The sequence below is a fragment of the Falco cherrug genome, chromosome 1 (assembly GCF_023634085.1).
Source record: "Falco cherrug isolate bFalChe1 chromosome 1, bFalChe1.pri, whole genome shotgun sequence".
NCBI classification, from domain to species: domain Eukaryota; kingdom Metazoa; phylum Chordata; class Aves; order Falconiformes; family Falconidae; genus Falco; species Falco cherrug.
The window spans coordinates 76,127,301-76,139,130 of record NC_073697.1 but is presented as its reverse complement, the minus strand read 5'-3'; the positions used below and the strand labels follow the sequence as shown (position 1 = coordinate 76,139,130).

Genomic DNA, 11,830 nt, shown 5'->3' with positions numbered 1-11,830 from the left:
ATAGACATGGAACAAGACAATAGAGCTAATAGGCTAATAAAATTTGTGCTTTCATACAAACCTTGCATATACTGAGCTCAGTAATGAAACACTGGTATGGTAGATTCCATCTCGTTTCCAACCTGAAAACCAGTCGCAGCCAACTTGAATATTCCATCAACTTCAACACCAGTTTTCATTTGGATTTCTGCTTCTAAATGTAACACTTCAATATGGTCATGAAATTAAAGATAAAAGGTAGTGCTATCTTTAGAGCGTTTATTCACCTTTTCTGAACCCTTTGAAGATGCTTCTCCAAAGGGTCCATTTTACAAGCTTTTACATGGTAGTAGCGGTAATAAACTGAGGTTGTTTGCCTAGTGGTTTTGTGGAAATGCATTTAGATATATCTATACATACTAGCAAAATAGAAAGCTTTTGGAAATGTTCATTTTCCTAAAAGTCACGGGATGCCAACGATATGAAAACATCTGTGAGCTCAGAATGAACAAATGGGTGAAACTTAAGAAAAACATTGGCTTTATAGACATAGGAACAGGAATTCCTTGTGAAGTACCTACATCAACTTCATTTTACTTCATTTCAGTCCCTCTCTCCCCATGTTTCTCAGCAGTTCCTTCTTGCATACTCAAAAGAAGGTTTTCTTCCTCTGAAATGGAAAAGGGAGATATTGTCCTCCTTGTCACTCCAGCTCTTTCCCCACTCTTTTTTTCCAAACTAAGTCAGCAGAAATGAGACAGGACTTTCAGCACTTGTGCCCAAGGCAACGCAAAGCTGGCAGGTACCAACCGAGTGCACAGAGACAGTAGTGGAGGTCACAACCTCACATGAATCCAGGACTACATCGCAAATTGCCTGCAATGAGATTCTGCTTCAACACAGGTTTTGTATTGGCAACATTGAAACGTGCTTATCTCATCTTGCCTAGTGGAAAACTCCTGAAGTGAAACCAGAAGTAACTCTTTCATTCTCATTCACTGCCTTTATTAATGGTTCTGTCCATGTTAACATTCCCAGAAGATGCAGCCAACAGAGAAGAATTTCCTGACAATTAGCTTGTTTCCCAACATTTCTGATCTTGCAACAAACCAAACTGAAGAGTTATTTCAACTGGCTGGGCTGCAACACAGGTCTTTTTTTCATACACATTTTACTCTTGGGAATGAAAAATACTTTCTGTTTTCAACCTTCTTTTTACTAGCCCAAATTGATTTCCTTTGGTTGCTAACCATCCAACCAATGCAATGTGATTCTGAGTCACAGAGAGAAAAAGAGCAGGGTGGTGGCACACACATCACCTCTCCCTACCCTCTGCTATACCGTTACTCCAAGCACACTTTCATTTTCAATACTGATGTGACACCAAGAACAGTCCTTCTTGGCTGCTACAAGACCGCTCACATGCATAATATTTGCTAATTGCTACCCAAAACATTGTTCTGTTTTGCTGCTGGTGAAAGATGCATCATCCCTACAAGGATACACATTGTCATCTAGACATTGCACACAGGAGAAAGCATAAATTATCAGTATTAAACCAGCAGGTTGCCTACAGTCTGCCCTAGCAAGACAAAGTGAAAATCTAAAATATTTTCCATGAGATGCGCTGGTGATTATCGACTCATATTGTGTGTTGGTTTTTGGCACGTTATTGCTTGGCTTCAAACACATGCCTGCAGGCCTTCTGGGCCCACCAGGCAGCATCATCGACGTTTTGTGGTTTGTCTTTGCACTCCTATTTTCCTGGAATACAGAAGCACAGTGCTCTGCTGACCAGTACAGTTTTCCCAAGTATGCTCATGCTGTTGTTCAGATGCATCCACTTCATAACTTGCCCATCGGTGTTTTGTGGTATGTATGTATTGATGAAATCTTCCTGGAAGAAAGGTAATCGTTTGGGGTGGGGCGGGAGGTGCAGGTGGACTGGCTGGTGAAGACTCACAGCTGGAAGCAGCTGCAGGGAACCAGAAGAGATCTCCCATCCCTCATGAAGAAGAGTTAATTCCCGTGCTGGCCCAGCCCCCTGCTCACTCAGTGCCAAGCCCAGTTTGATCTCAATAAAGCAACTCATACCCATAAGCCAGAAATATTTTGGAGAGCTTAAGCTAAAGGATAAAGTTCATGGAAAGTGGTGAATGTGCAATAGCCATTTATTCTCCTCTGGCAAAAAATATAACAATGCATTTATATATTCAGACTGAGCGTATTTGTAAGGGGACAGTTCAGAGTAAGCTGGCTCACAACGCTACAGTGAGGGGGACACGGGAAAGGAGGACGCGAGCTGAGCCAAGAGCCACTGTTTCACGGGAAGACAGGCTGGGCAGCAGCTGGCGAGGGAGGGGGCAGAAGGGAGGCAAAAGGAGCAATGCAAAGCTTTGGACCTGGACAGGACACAGCAAACACTGCAGACAACTCAGGGAACCTCTTCAGGGCTGACATGGACACAGCGTGGGAAGAGACACCGAACTTGTCAACTAACCTCACCTAATGATACTGCCAATATTGATCCCACAGAAAATTTCACATGAAACTCACATCTCTGCCACTGCTAGGAATGGGATGGAAAAAATAGTATTAACAGAAAAAAGGTAGGAGAGTTTCCTCCCAGTAGGCAGAGGTGGGAAGACACACTCTAATGTGGCACTTCAGAATTAGCAATTCAGCATCAAGTGGGACAGGACTTGACACAACATACAGAAATGGAGCAAGGACGTGCCATGAACTCCCTAAGCATATACCAGAGGAAAACCAGGAGTAAATTCAGTACTATACTTAGGGGCAACACCTTTCACTGATCAAATTATTGTATCTTACAGTATTTTACCTCTCTGCGGGGGAAAAAATTCCCCATAACAGCTGCTTTGAAGGCTTGGCAGTTGATATACTAAAAAAATTGCTAAATAAAAGGGGACCACCTCAGGTCTGCTTCAGACAAAAAAAAAAAAAAATAAAAAAAAAAAATTCAATACTCATTTACACTGTGTAAACCTGTAAGATTTACAGAGTAAGTTGCAAGAGTAAGATCTACAGAGTAAGTCAGATGCGTGGTACTAGAGACAGAAATAAATTATCGTCATGATTCATGAAAAATCTTTAATGGAATAAAAATAACCCCTATTTTTAACTCTAGTACTCTGCAGGATTACAATATCCAAATCCTCACTGCTTTGCAGGATTGAAAACTAAATTTTCTACAAACTGCAGGAGTTCCCCAGCCTCCCATCATGAGCTCTAGTGGACAGAATAAAAAGCTAGTGGGAAACACATTTCCCAGGTTGAAAAACATTATTAAGGTGAGAAATGTGACCAACATACATTTGAGGCGTTATTGTATAGCACAATTCTGGAGAAACAGTGACTAAGCTACCTTTTATTAGCAGTTTCTACACCTTTTCTAACATTAGAAATACAGCAAAGATTGTCTCAAGACATCAGTACTTCTGTAAAGTAAATGTTTCAAGTTAACAATATAATGGTTTATAATATAGAGAGCATTAGGTAAAACAAAATACGCACAGGCTAAATAAATGGTATTTGGTTTATGAAAGGCAGCAAGAAAAGCACCAAAATACTGCACAAAAAAAAAGTGGAGTTGGCTAAGGACTTAAAAAGAAAAAAAATCAGTGTAACACACTAGACGTGGGCTCATGGACCCAGATGCAGGGGATGGCCGGCTCCTACAGGAAAACGTTGTTGTGCATCCCTGGAGAGAGAAAAAAAGATCCATACCACTTTAAAGAGTGATTGAGAGCAGAGGTGCTCAGCACCACGGGAGGCTGGAAGCAGGGGCTGCCCACCCCAGCTGAGGAGCCAGAACGGCCTGCTGCTTTGGAAAGACTTGGCTGGAGCACCCCGGTGCAACTAAGGGCACCGTCCCCCTGGACGCGGGTACATCTACCGATGTGCTCCCTCGTGCCTCGCCTGCCCTGGGTGCGTCGCCTGCTTATGCTCTGCGTGGCTGACGCAGGACAGAAAAAGCCTGCAGAACAGATCCCTCTCACCTCCCCTTCTAGCCAGCAAAATCCCATTGACTTAACTTCTCCCAAAGAGATAATCCTTCAGCCTTGATCCTCCCTCTTTGCCTGGTCCTCCGTGTCCATGGGAGGGGAAGACCTGGCTCTCTGGGGCTCACATGAGAACAGTGCCCCATGGCATCAACAGGAGTGGGACCACGTCCATCGCCTTTTTGTGGACTTGCCCCAGCATGGGCGTCTCACACACCAGGAAGGTTGTTTTGCGTTAGGTCTTTACAGCTGCTGAACCTCAGTGTCACCTCACCCAGCTTCCCACAGCCCAACCCTTTGTGTAAGACCTCGTGATGCACACAAGTAATTTCCCGTAATAATTCTGACAATCCCTCTGCTTCTTGCTTTTTCAGAAGGTGCTGCTCTCCCTGCAGCAAGGTGGCAATTTAAATTTGTGCTTTTACTAAGTACCTAGCTTTTCATCTGACAGTAGTCGGGATGGGGCACAATGTGGCAATACACCAGCTGTGGCAATAATAATGGCATGACGGAGCATGTGGCTACTCAGAAAACAAAGGGGAATAATTTTCCACTGTTGCTGCATCATAACCCCAATAACACAACTGGACAGCAGGACTTGAGACTTGAGGGGAGGGATTCTTGCTACCACCACAGACATCTACGCACCCCCGCAAGCCACATCAGTCTAACACAGACGAGGGAGCAGGTCGGACGCAGCAATTAGGACGCCTAAAATTCTGCAGCATGGACTGGAACACGTTGTGCTGCCTCCCTTTCAGTTTTTTATTTGAGGATGTATCCGAGGAAATGGATTTCCGGGTCTGACTGTTCTGAGCCCGGATCAGTTTCTCGTGTTCCCGTATTTGTCTCTGTAAGTGGTTCTGGATGGCAATTCCCAGGGATTCCGGATCAAGAGAAGCACCGTAAACCTCCCACGTCATGCCCTGCTCATCCCAAACAACATCCCTGACGTGTTTGGACTGCTTCACCTGCACTTTTGCCTCCATGGCCGGGGTGGGCTGCTTTTTGTTTTCCCCCAGGTTCGGCAGGGCCTGAGCTGAAGCAGAAGGAGTCGCTGTGTGAAGCTTGCGCCCGGGCTCCTTGGCCTGGAAGCCTTGCTGCTGGGGAGCTGCCGATGTCTCCACAGGAGGGGTGGCATGTGTGGAGCTCACGCTCAGCTCGGGCACCAGCCCTGCCTGCAGGCTCCGGCTGCCAGCCATCTGAGCCCGGCCAGTGTCCCCCTGGCCTCTGCTCTCCTCCTTTCCACCTGCATCCTCTGAGCACGCCTTTACGTGGACAGCAGCAGGTTGGCTGCTGACATCCATCCCTCCTTTAGGATCAAGCACCACCGAGCTTTCTTCCTTTGGTTTTACCACAGATTGATTAGCAATGGCCTCCTCTTGACTCGCACCCTTACTTTGCACAGGCTTTTGCTCAGAGCCGCCCAGGACCTCCTTCTGCTCAGAGCTGCCCAGGACCTCCTTCTGCTCAGAGCTGCCCAGGACCTCCTTCTGCTTGACTTCACTGCCTGTGCTACAGAGTAAAGGTAACCGGTTGCTTGCCACATCGTGGACAGGGTCTTGCACATTGTTCCTGGATCCTGGGAGAGCAGCAGCAGAAGTGGTGCTTGGTTCACCAGCGCCAGACCCAGACTGTGCTGGAGTTTGATTACTGGAGTCAACTGCAAGCTGCTCCACAGGGATGGGCTTTGGTGGGACTTGAGCCTCCACTGGCAGGCCAGCAGCATCCTTGCTGTCGCGGGCTGCACCGATCACTGTAGTGTTACCCACAGATGTCCCTTGGGAGGAAACTGCTGAAGGGGAGGAGGGAAGAACAGGTTTTGCATTATCTGCTGCCACTGGGGACACGACGTCAGACTGGAGCCCAGGCAGTTTGATGGGCTGCGTTTGGGCCGAAGCAGTCACAGCCGTAACAACAGTTGATTTTGACATGATACCAGGAGAACACAGAGACTTCTGTTGTAAGGATAAACTGTCAGTAGGTGCAGACTGGCTCAGCCCCATACCTCCTCGGTAAATTACGTGTAGTTCTTCCTCCTCCTCTGGAGGAGCATTCCCTTTTAAGAAGGCAACAAGGATGCTGGGGCTGGTGGAGGCCGACTTGCTTTCCACAGCAGCCACAGCCTGAACCTCAGCATCTCGCCACGTCCTGCTTGCTGCTTCCTGAGTTAAAGACCTGCTCTCTGGCTGAACTGTCATTGTACCCGTTTCTCTGAATTTGGAGAGCTGGGGGGGGCCTGGGCTCCCCGGCTCGGGGTCTGTGTTGTGTACTGGATGCGGACTCCGGTAGCTCGACGGGGCTGGTGCCTCACTGCTCTGCACCACTTCAGTCTTATCTGTGGGATGCAGCTGCGTGGTGCCTGCAGCCCTGCGTTTTGCTTCCCAGCTAGCCTGCAGGTCTCTCCCCAGGTCAGCTTCAGTGTGCCTTGCTGGCGAGGCTGGCTGACATGCAGCAGAACCAGTTTTTTCTGCTCCCTTGTCTTTTTCCCCTCTTTGCAGAAGGTTTGCCTGAGAAGTATGACAGGACTCATTACCCCTGACAGGGTCGCCCGGGGAAGAATAATTTAACACCTCAAGTGCTGGCTGATTGTCAGTCCCCTGAGGTTTCAAGGCAGAGTCATCTATTTGTGTCAGGGAGCTTGCTTTTGCCTGGCTGCCTTGCACAAACTGCCGGGAGCTCTGGGGGGCTGGCATCATCTCTGGCCCCTGCCCCACCAAGGGGGCTCCTACCGCAGTGGGGGCTGGTGCTGCTGGTCCCTGGCTGCCTGCTGCCCGGGAGCAACTGGCTGGCTCTACGGCTGCAGGACGCCCCTCCACAGCTTTGCTGGCGAGCCTGGAAGGAAGGGTTTCCTGCTGGCTAGCATCGTCCTCGTGGCATTGCTCGCACCTCTGTGCGCTGGCAGCCGCCGTGCATTTCAGGTCGAACAAGCAGGCTCCAGCAGGGCCGGTCGGTGTGCACGGAAAGCCATTGCTGGCCCTCTCTCCTCCGCTGGGTAGTTGGGGCTGGTGCTTAGCAGACTGCAGGTTTCCCAGGTGGTCCTCCTCTGCAGAAGCTGTGACCAGGGAAAGCTTGGCAGATCTCAGAGGATCTGGTACAGTCCCCATGAACTGCCTGTGAGATGTGGTTTGTCCTCAGCTTCTCCTTGGAGTTTTCTTACTGGGTGGTGGGTACAACAGGGCAGGCTGTTGGTGACGGGTTTCCTGTAAAGCTAATCTGTTAATGAAAGAAACAACAGAGTTAGCAGCAGTCAGATTTAAGAAGAAAAAGTACCCAGAACAGATAGATTTTGCGGCTTGGAGAGAAATACTTGCAGGTAAGGGGGAAAGTGAAGCACCTCATTTGCCTATAAGTCACATAGAAGACAGGGATTTCAAGGATCTCCCAAGTCCAAGGTCTGGATTGAGAAGACAATACTAGGGACAAAGCCACAACAGCTGCCCTGTTGTTGATATATTAATGAAAACATAATGACATGCCAAGAGAGGGAAAAAAAAAAAAAAAAAAAAAAGACATGCAAGCAGGGATGAAGGGGAAGGGGTGCAGACTTTGTGTGGCAGTTTGAGGCCACAAAATAAGCTCAGTGTGATTAAAGCCTCTAGCAAGCCACCTCTGGAAGGAAAGGTGCTACCTCACCTGTTGTGTCTATGTGAAGAACAGGTCTGATTCCCACCCCTGTGACGTGAATGAATCCCACACCTTCACTGAGCACCAGCTCCCCTTCCTCCTCACGGGCAGCCCTTCTCTAACTCCACTACCATCAAAGCCATGCTCACAGCGGGCAACAGGTCGGTTCAGACTGATGTGGATGAACCCAAACCCCACTGGCAAAAGGAACACCGAGGGATGACAACCTGTTGGGTGGTACAGATAAACACCAAGAGTAGCTACTGCACTGTACCGCACCAGGGCTGTGCACATACTTACTGCTTTCACATTTGAATCCTTTGAAATAATTACAAGAAAGCCAGCTCGATTACTAAATGGAGGCACAGATGATATAGAAATCAACTTACAAGCAGGTGATATGAAACTGCAAGGGGAACGCTGCAGCACCACAGAACAGTAGGGGCCCATGCCATAACCAGTGAAATACTAGGGAGGGATTTTAAGTCGGTGGAGCAGAGTTATCCAGGTGGAAGTCCAGCCAGGACTGCAGAGAAAACATCACTTCCAACAGGAGGCAATCTCCAAATGCACTCCTTGGCTGGGCTTTCAAAATGACTTGGCACTGCCTGACTTGGACCCTGCTGGAGGGCAAGGGCTGGATCCCTGTCAGTGTCAGCACAGTGGTAGTGGTCAGTGATAAAATCCCACCCCAGCCTTCTCCTAACTGCAGGCGACCTATGCTTGTTTAAAAGACTTTCCCCAGCTTACGCTGCTAGCAAAGCACAGGCATGAGATTTGGGAGACACCCTGAACATTTAGTTTTTATGTTAACCAGAGGGATGAAACTGGAAAAATCATCGTACCTCCGTGTGCCCACGTCCCTGCAGGCACACAGTAGGGTCTCCTTTGCAGCATTACTTGGGAGACACTGCTAGGAAGAGCTATGCAATCACTCAGCTGTTCCAGACCCTCCCTCGCCCAGTAGCAAAATCAGCAAAAGCCTTTTCCAGAAACACCCCTCCTCTCCTTCTCTCAGCCTGAATAGCAACAGTAAAACTTCCTTAGCTTCTTTAAAATTAATCCTAAATTTCAGCACATTAGGCTACTTAGAAAGAGAGGAGAAAAACGCTCAATGAAAGGAAAACTAAACCAAATACAGCGAGTCTATTTTTCTAAGAAAAGGAAAATACCGCAACTAATTCATTAAGCTTTAAGTCTTCCCGATACTAATAGTTTATTATTTTTACACTGTCTCTTTGGGCTCTGTCCAACCACAGATATACACAGTCGGCTGGGTTAAGCCAGTCCTGGGGAACAGTGATCCTGATGCTGGAGGATCTGCAATCACCCCAAATGGCCTTCCAGCAAGGCTAACGATCGCTAAGCTTTTTGAGAAGTACTGAGGTTATGTAAACCAGACTGCAAATCGGTGGAAGTTTGTGTCCACCTACAAGATGCCTTCACTTCATTTTGTGCTCGCTTTAAAGCCAGCCAACACAGCCCTGAAGGACAGGAGAGCCGTTCCAAGTTCACGCTGTTGTACTATGAACGTCTAATGACCGTGAGGCGAGGAGCAGATGGCTTTGGGCATCTGTTTGTCTAAATTCTGTTACTCTTCTTTCCTTTTCCAAATATTGATGCAAACCAAACCAGTATATACAATTGGGCAGGTCACATGTTTTTGTGTTTTTTTTTAAGATCCAGAGTTTATTTAAGAACAACTAAACACATAATGGAACACAACCAACCCCTGTTTTTAGGATGAGTCGTACTACTCAGCAAACAGTTTCAGGAGAAATAAAGATGGCAGAGCAAATCTGTTTGGCTCTTCACTACACAAAACCTGGGAAAGGCAATCTGCATTCCAGAGCACTGTCTTTAACTCACACCCAGTCAACGGGGGAATGATTCCTAATTTTTCAGTTAAGTGAATTAGTTCTGATCTGAACCCTCACATGAATTCTCCCCATCTGTTTAAGTGGCTCTTCACCAGCATCACTAGGAACACACATTTAAATGACTGCCACATGTGATAATTAGAAGTGATTCTATTACCGAGCAGTTGACACACAATGTCGACAGAGGAAATTCTGCCCCCAAAACCCCACGTAGGTCTCTTCTCTGATGTGGGACCCCAGAGCATAACCCAGATATTTCATGTGACCCTTTAAGGGACAGGGTCATTCTACTGCCTGGGATGACTCCGAAAACATGTTAGTTTATGAGAATAAGGTTTTTATAAAGACTTTGTTGTCATAGTCATATAAGCTACTTTCTTCTTACACTCTTCACTAAACCATCCTAGTGATGGGAGCCAAAGGCATCACAGTAGTCTACATAAATGCAGTAATTTTTGACAATGCTCTTTCTTAAGAATGAACAAAAATCAGAATGAAAGGTATGTCTTACACAAGAGAAAACCAATCAAACCCAACTAACTACAGAACTGGAAAGGCATTTTTATTATTGGAGTCTTATTTATGATAACTGTCTCATTTTTATTATTGGAATCCTATTATATAGGAATGAAGAACAATGCTGGAACCTGCGGGCAACACTGTTCAACTGCCAAGACAGTGAGGATTCAAACCAACAAGCAACATTACAAGCAGATATCTAGAAGAAACAGAAATACAAAATTCAGTAGCAGGCCAAAACCCATGTATCAAAACAAATCAAGATTGCTGATGAATTTTTCAAGTGTTATACGCCTGACCTGGTGCAATCATCCAAAATTTTCTTTTATCAGGAGGTGAAATTAGTATCTCTACAAAGGCCAAAATCAATTTTTATTAATAAGAACAGATTTTCTACCCCAACACAGTTCTCCTTCGCCTTAATCTGTCAGACCAAATCAGTCTGCCTGACTGTGTCAATCTTCACACAGAATTTTTCTGGACCTTTTTTCAACAAGAAGTTTCTAACTTTGACAATGCCTATGTTTGGCTTATATGGTCTGGGGGTGTCCCTGCATGGCCAGCAGACCTTCATGGACTCTTGTCACTGAGCAGGTCTCTTTATGTGCTTTAAAAACAAAAAAGCAAAAACCCCCAAACCACTAAACCTCAAGAAGTTTTGAGGCCACTCAGTGCTGACAATACAAAGAAACTCCTCTTTATTTCAGTAACAGCTATTCCCCAGTAAAACAACACTTCAAATTTCCCTCTTGCTGCTTATGAGAACATCAACAAAACCAGAAAGTCTGCACATTTGATAAAACAAAACAAAAAAATTCCAGGAAATTCCAGCATAAGATTCTGCCTCCCATTCCCTCTTGAAAAATCCGAAAAGCTACAAAAGCACAAGCATCTCCACCTACCCTCAATTTTATAAAGAATTTTAAAACAAATAATGAAAAAATTAAAAAGAAGCTCCCAAACTAAGCAAGCATCCCCTCCTCAATTCTGGAATCTCACCAGCTTTCCATTCCTTGAGCCCCCCATTCTTGGAGCCCTCTCCTCACCTGTTTTTCTACAAATGTAAGAACTGAACACCTGCTCTCAACAGTTCTAATCTCATCGTATGTTCTCTGAGATCATCGTGAAAATCATCATACAACTGCATGGGTTAAGAACACAGATAAACATCTGTTGAAGCAGAAATTCAGCCTCCCTTCTTGCTCTTGATCTAAGGAAAAGACAACGGCATGCTTTAACTAGACCACTGAACATACAGAACATGAAGCACGTTTCTTTAAATTTTAAACATACACATGCACTTGAATCCTCCTAATTATGCATCCAGTGGTTCTTTTCCCATCTCATTAAGTTGCTGTTCTCTGTAAATACAGTAACTTCCTAGTTAATGTTGAAGGGTGTTTGTTATTCTGTCTGTGTGTGAGAAAATCTGCTTCGTGGGTTATTTTCTCTTAATTATCTGGGGGATCGAAGACCGGCACTACAAAGGAAGGACAGAGCAAACCAAGGACATATTCCTTAAAATACAAAAAGAGGCTGCCCGAAGACGTAAGATCCAAGATACACAGCTTCCATCTTTCAGCATGCCTTGGGATGCTGACAGGAGAAAAGGACCTTTATTTGTACAAGCCTGCTCACTGGAAGTCCAGCAGACTCATTTTAGTATTAAAGCCAACACCACCAAACAAAACCCCACAGCCCCTCCTAAAACCCTTCCCAGCACCTGCACGAGAAGCACTTGTTAACCATCCATGATGCATGCTGCGGTATTAAAGCAGCTGAAGCTGCCAACCGAAGGCA

General features: G+C 46.1%; 1 protein-coding gene across 6 annotated transcripts in view; it reads right to left on the bottom strand.

Annotated features, from left to right (window-relative positions):
* Nucleotides 1-244: 244 nt before the first annotated feature.
* Nucleotides 245-11,830, bottom strand: part of GPRIN3 (GPRIN family member 3) — a 51,632-nt gene continuing 40,046 nt past the window's right edge. For all 6 annotated transcript variants that reach the window (XM_055712295.1, XM_027801673.2, XM_055712312.1 and 3 more), the window contains 2 exons: nt 5,492-7,220; nt 245-5,437 (listed from right to left, as the gene is read on the bottom strand). In XM_055712295.1, coding sequence (XP_055568270.1) covers nt 4,667-5,437; nt 5,492-7,111 — 2,391 coding nt within the window. In that variant the 5' untranslated portion in view covers nt 7,112-7,220 and the 3' untranslated portion in view covers nt 245-4,666. The remainder of the gene's footprint in view (nt 5,438-5,491; nt 7,221-11,830) is intronic.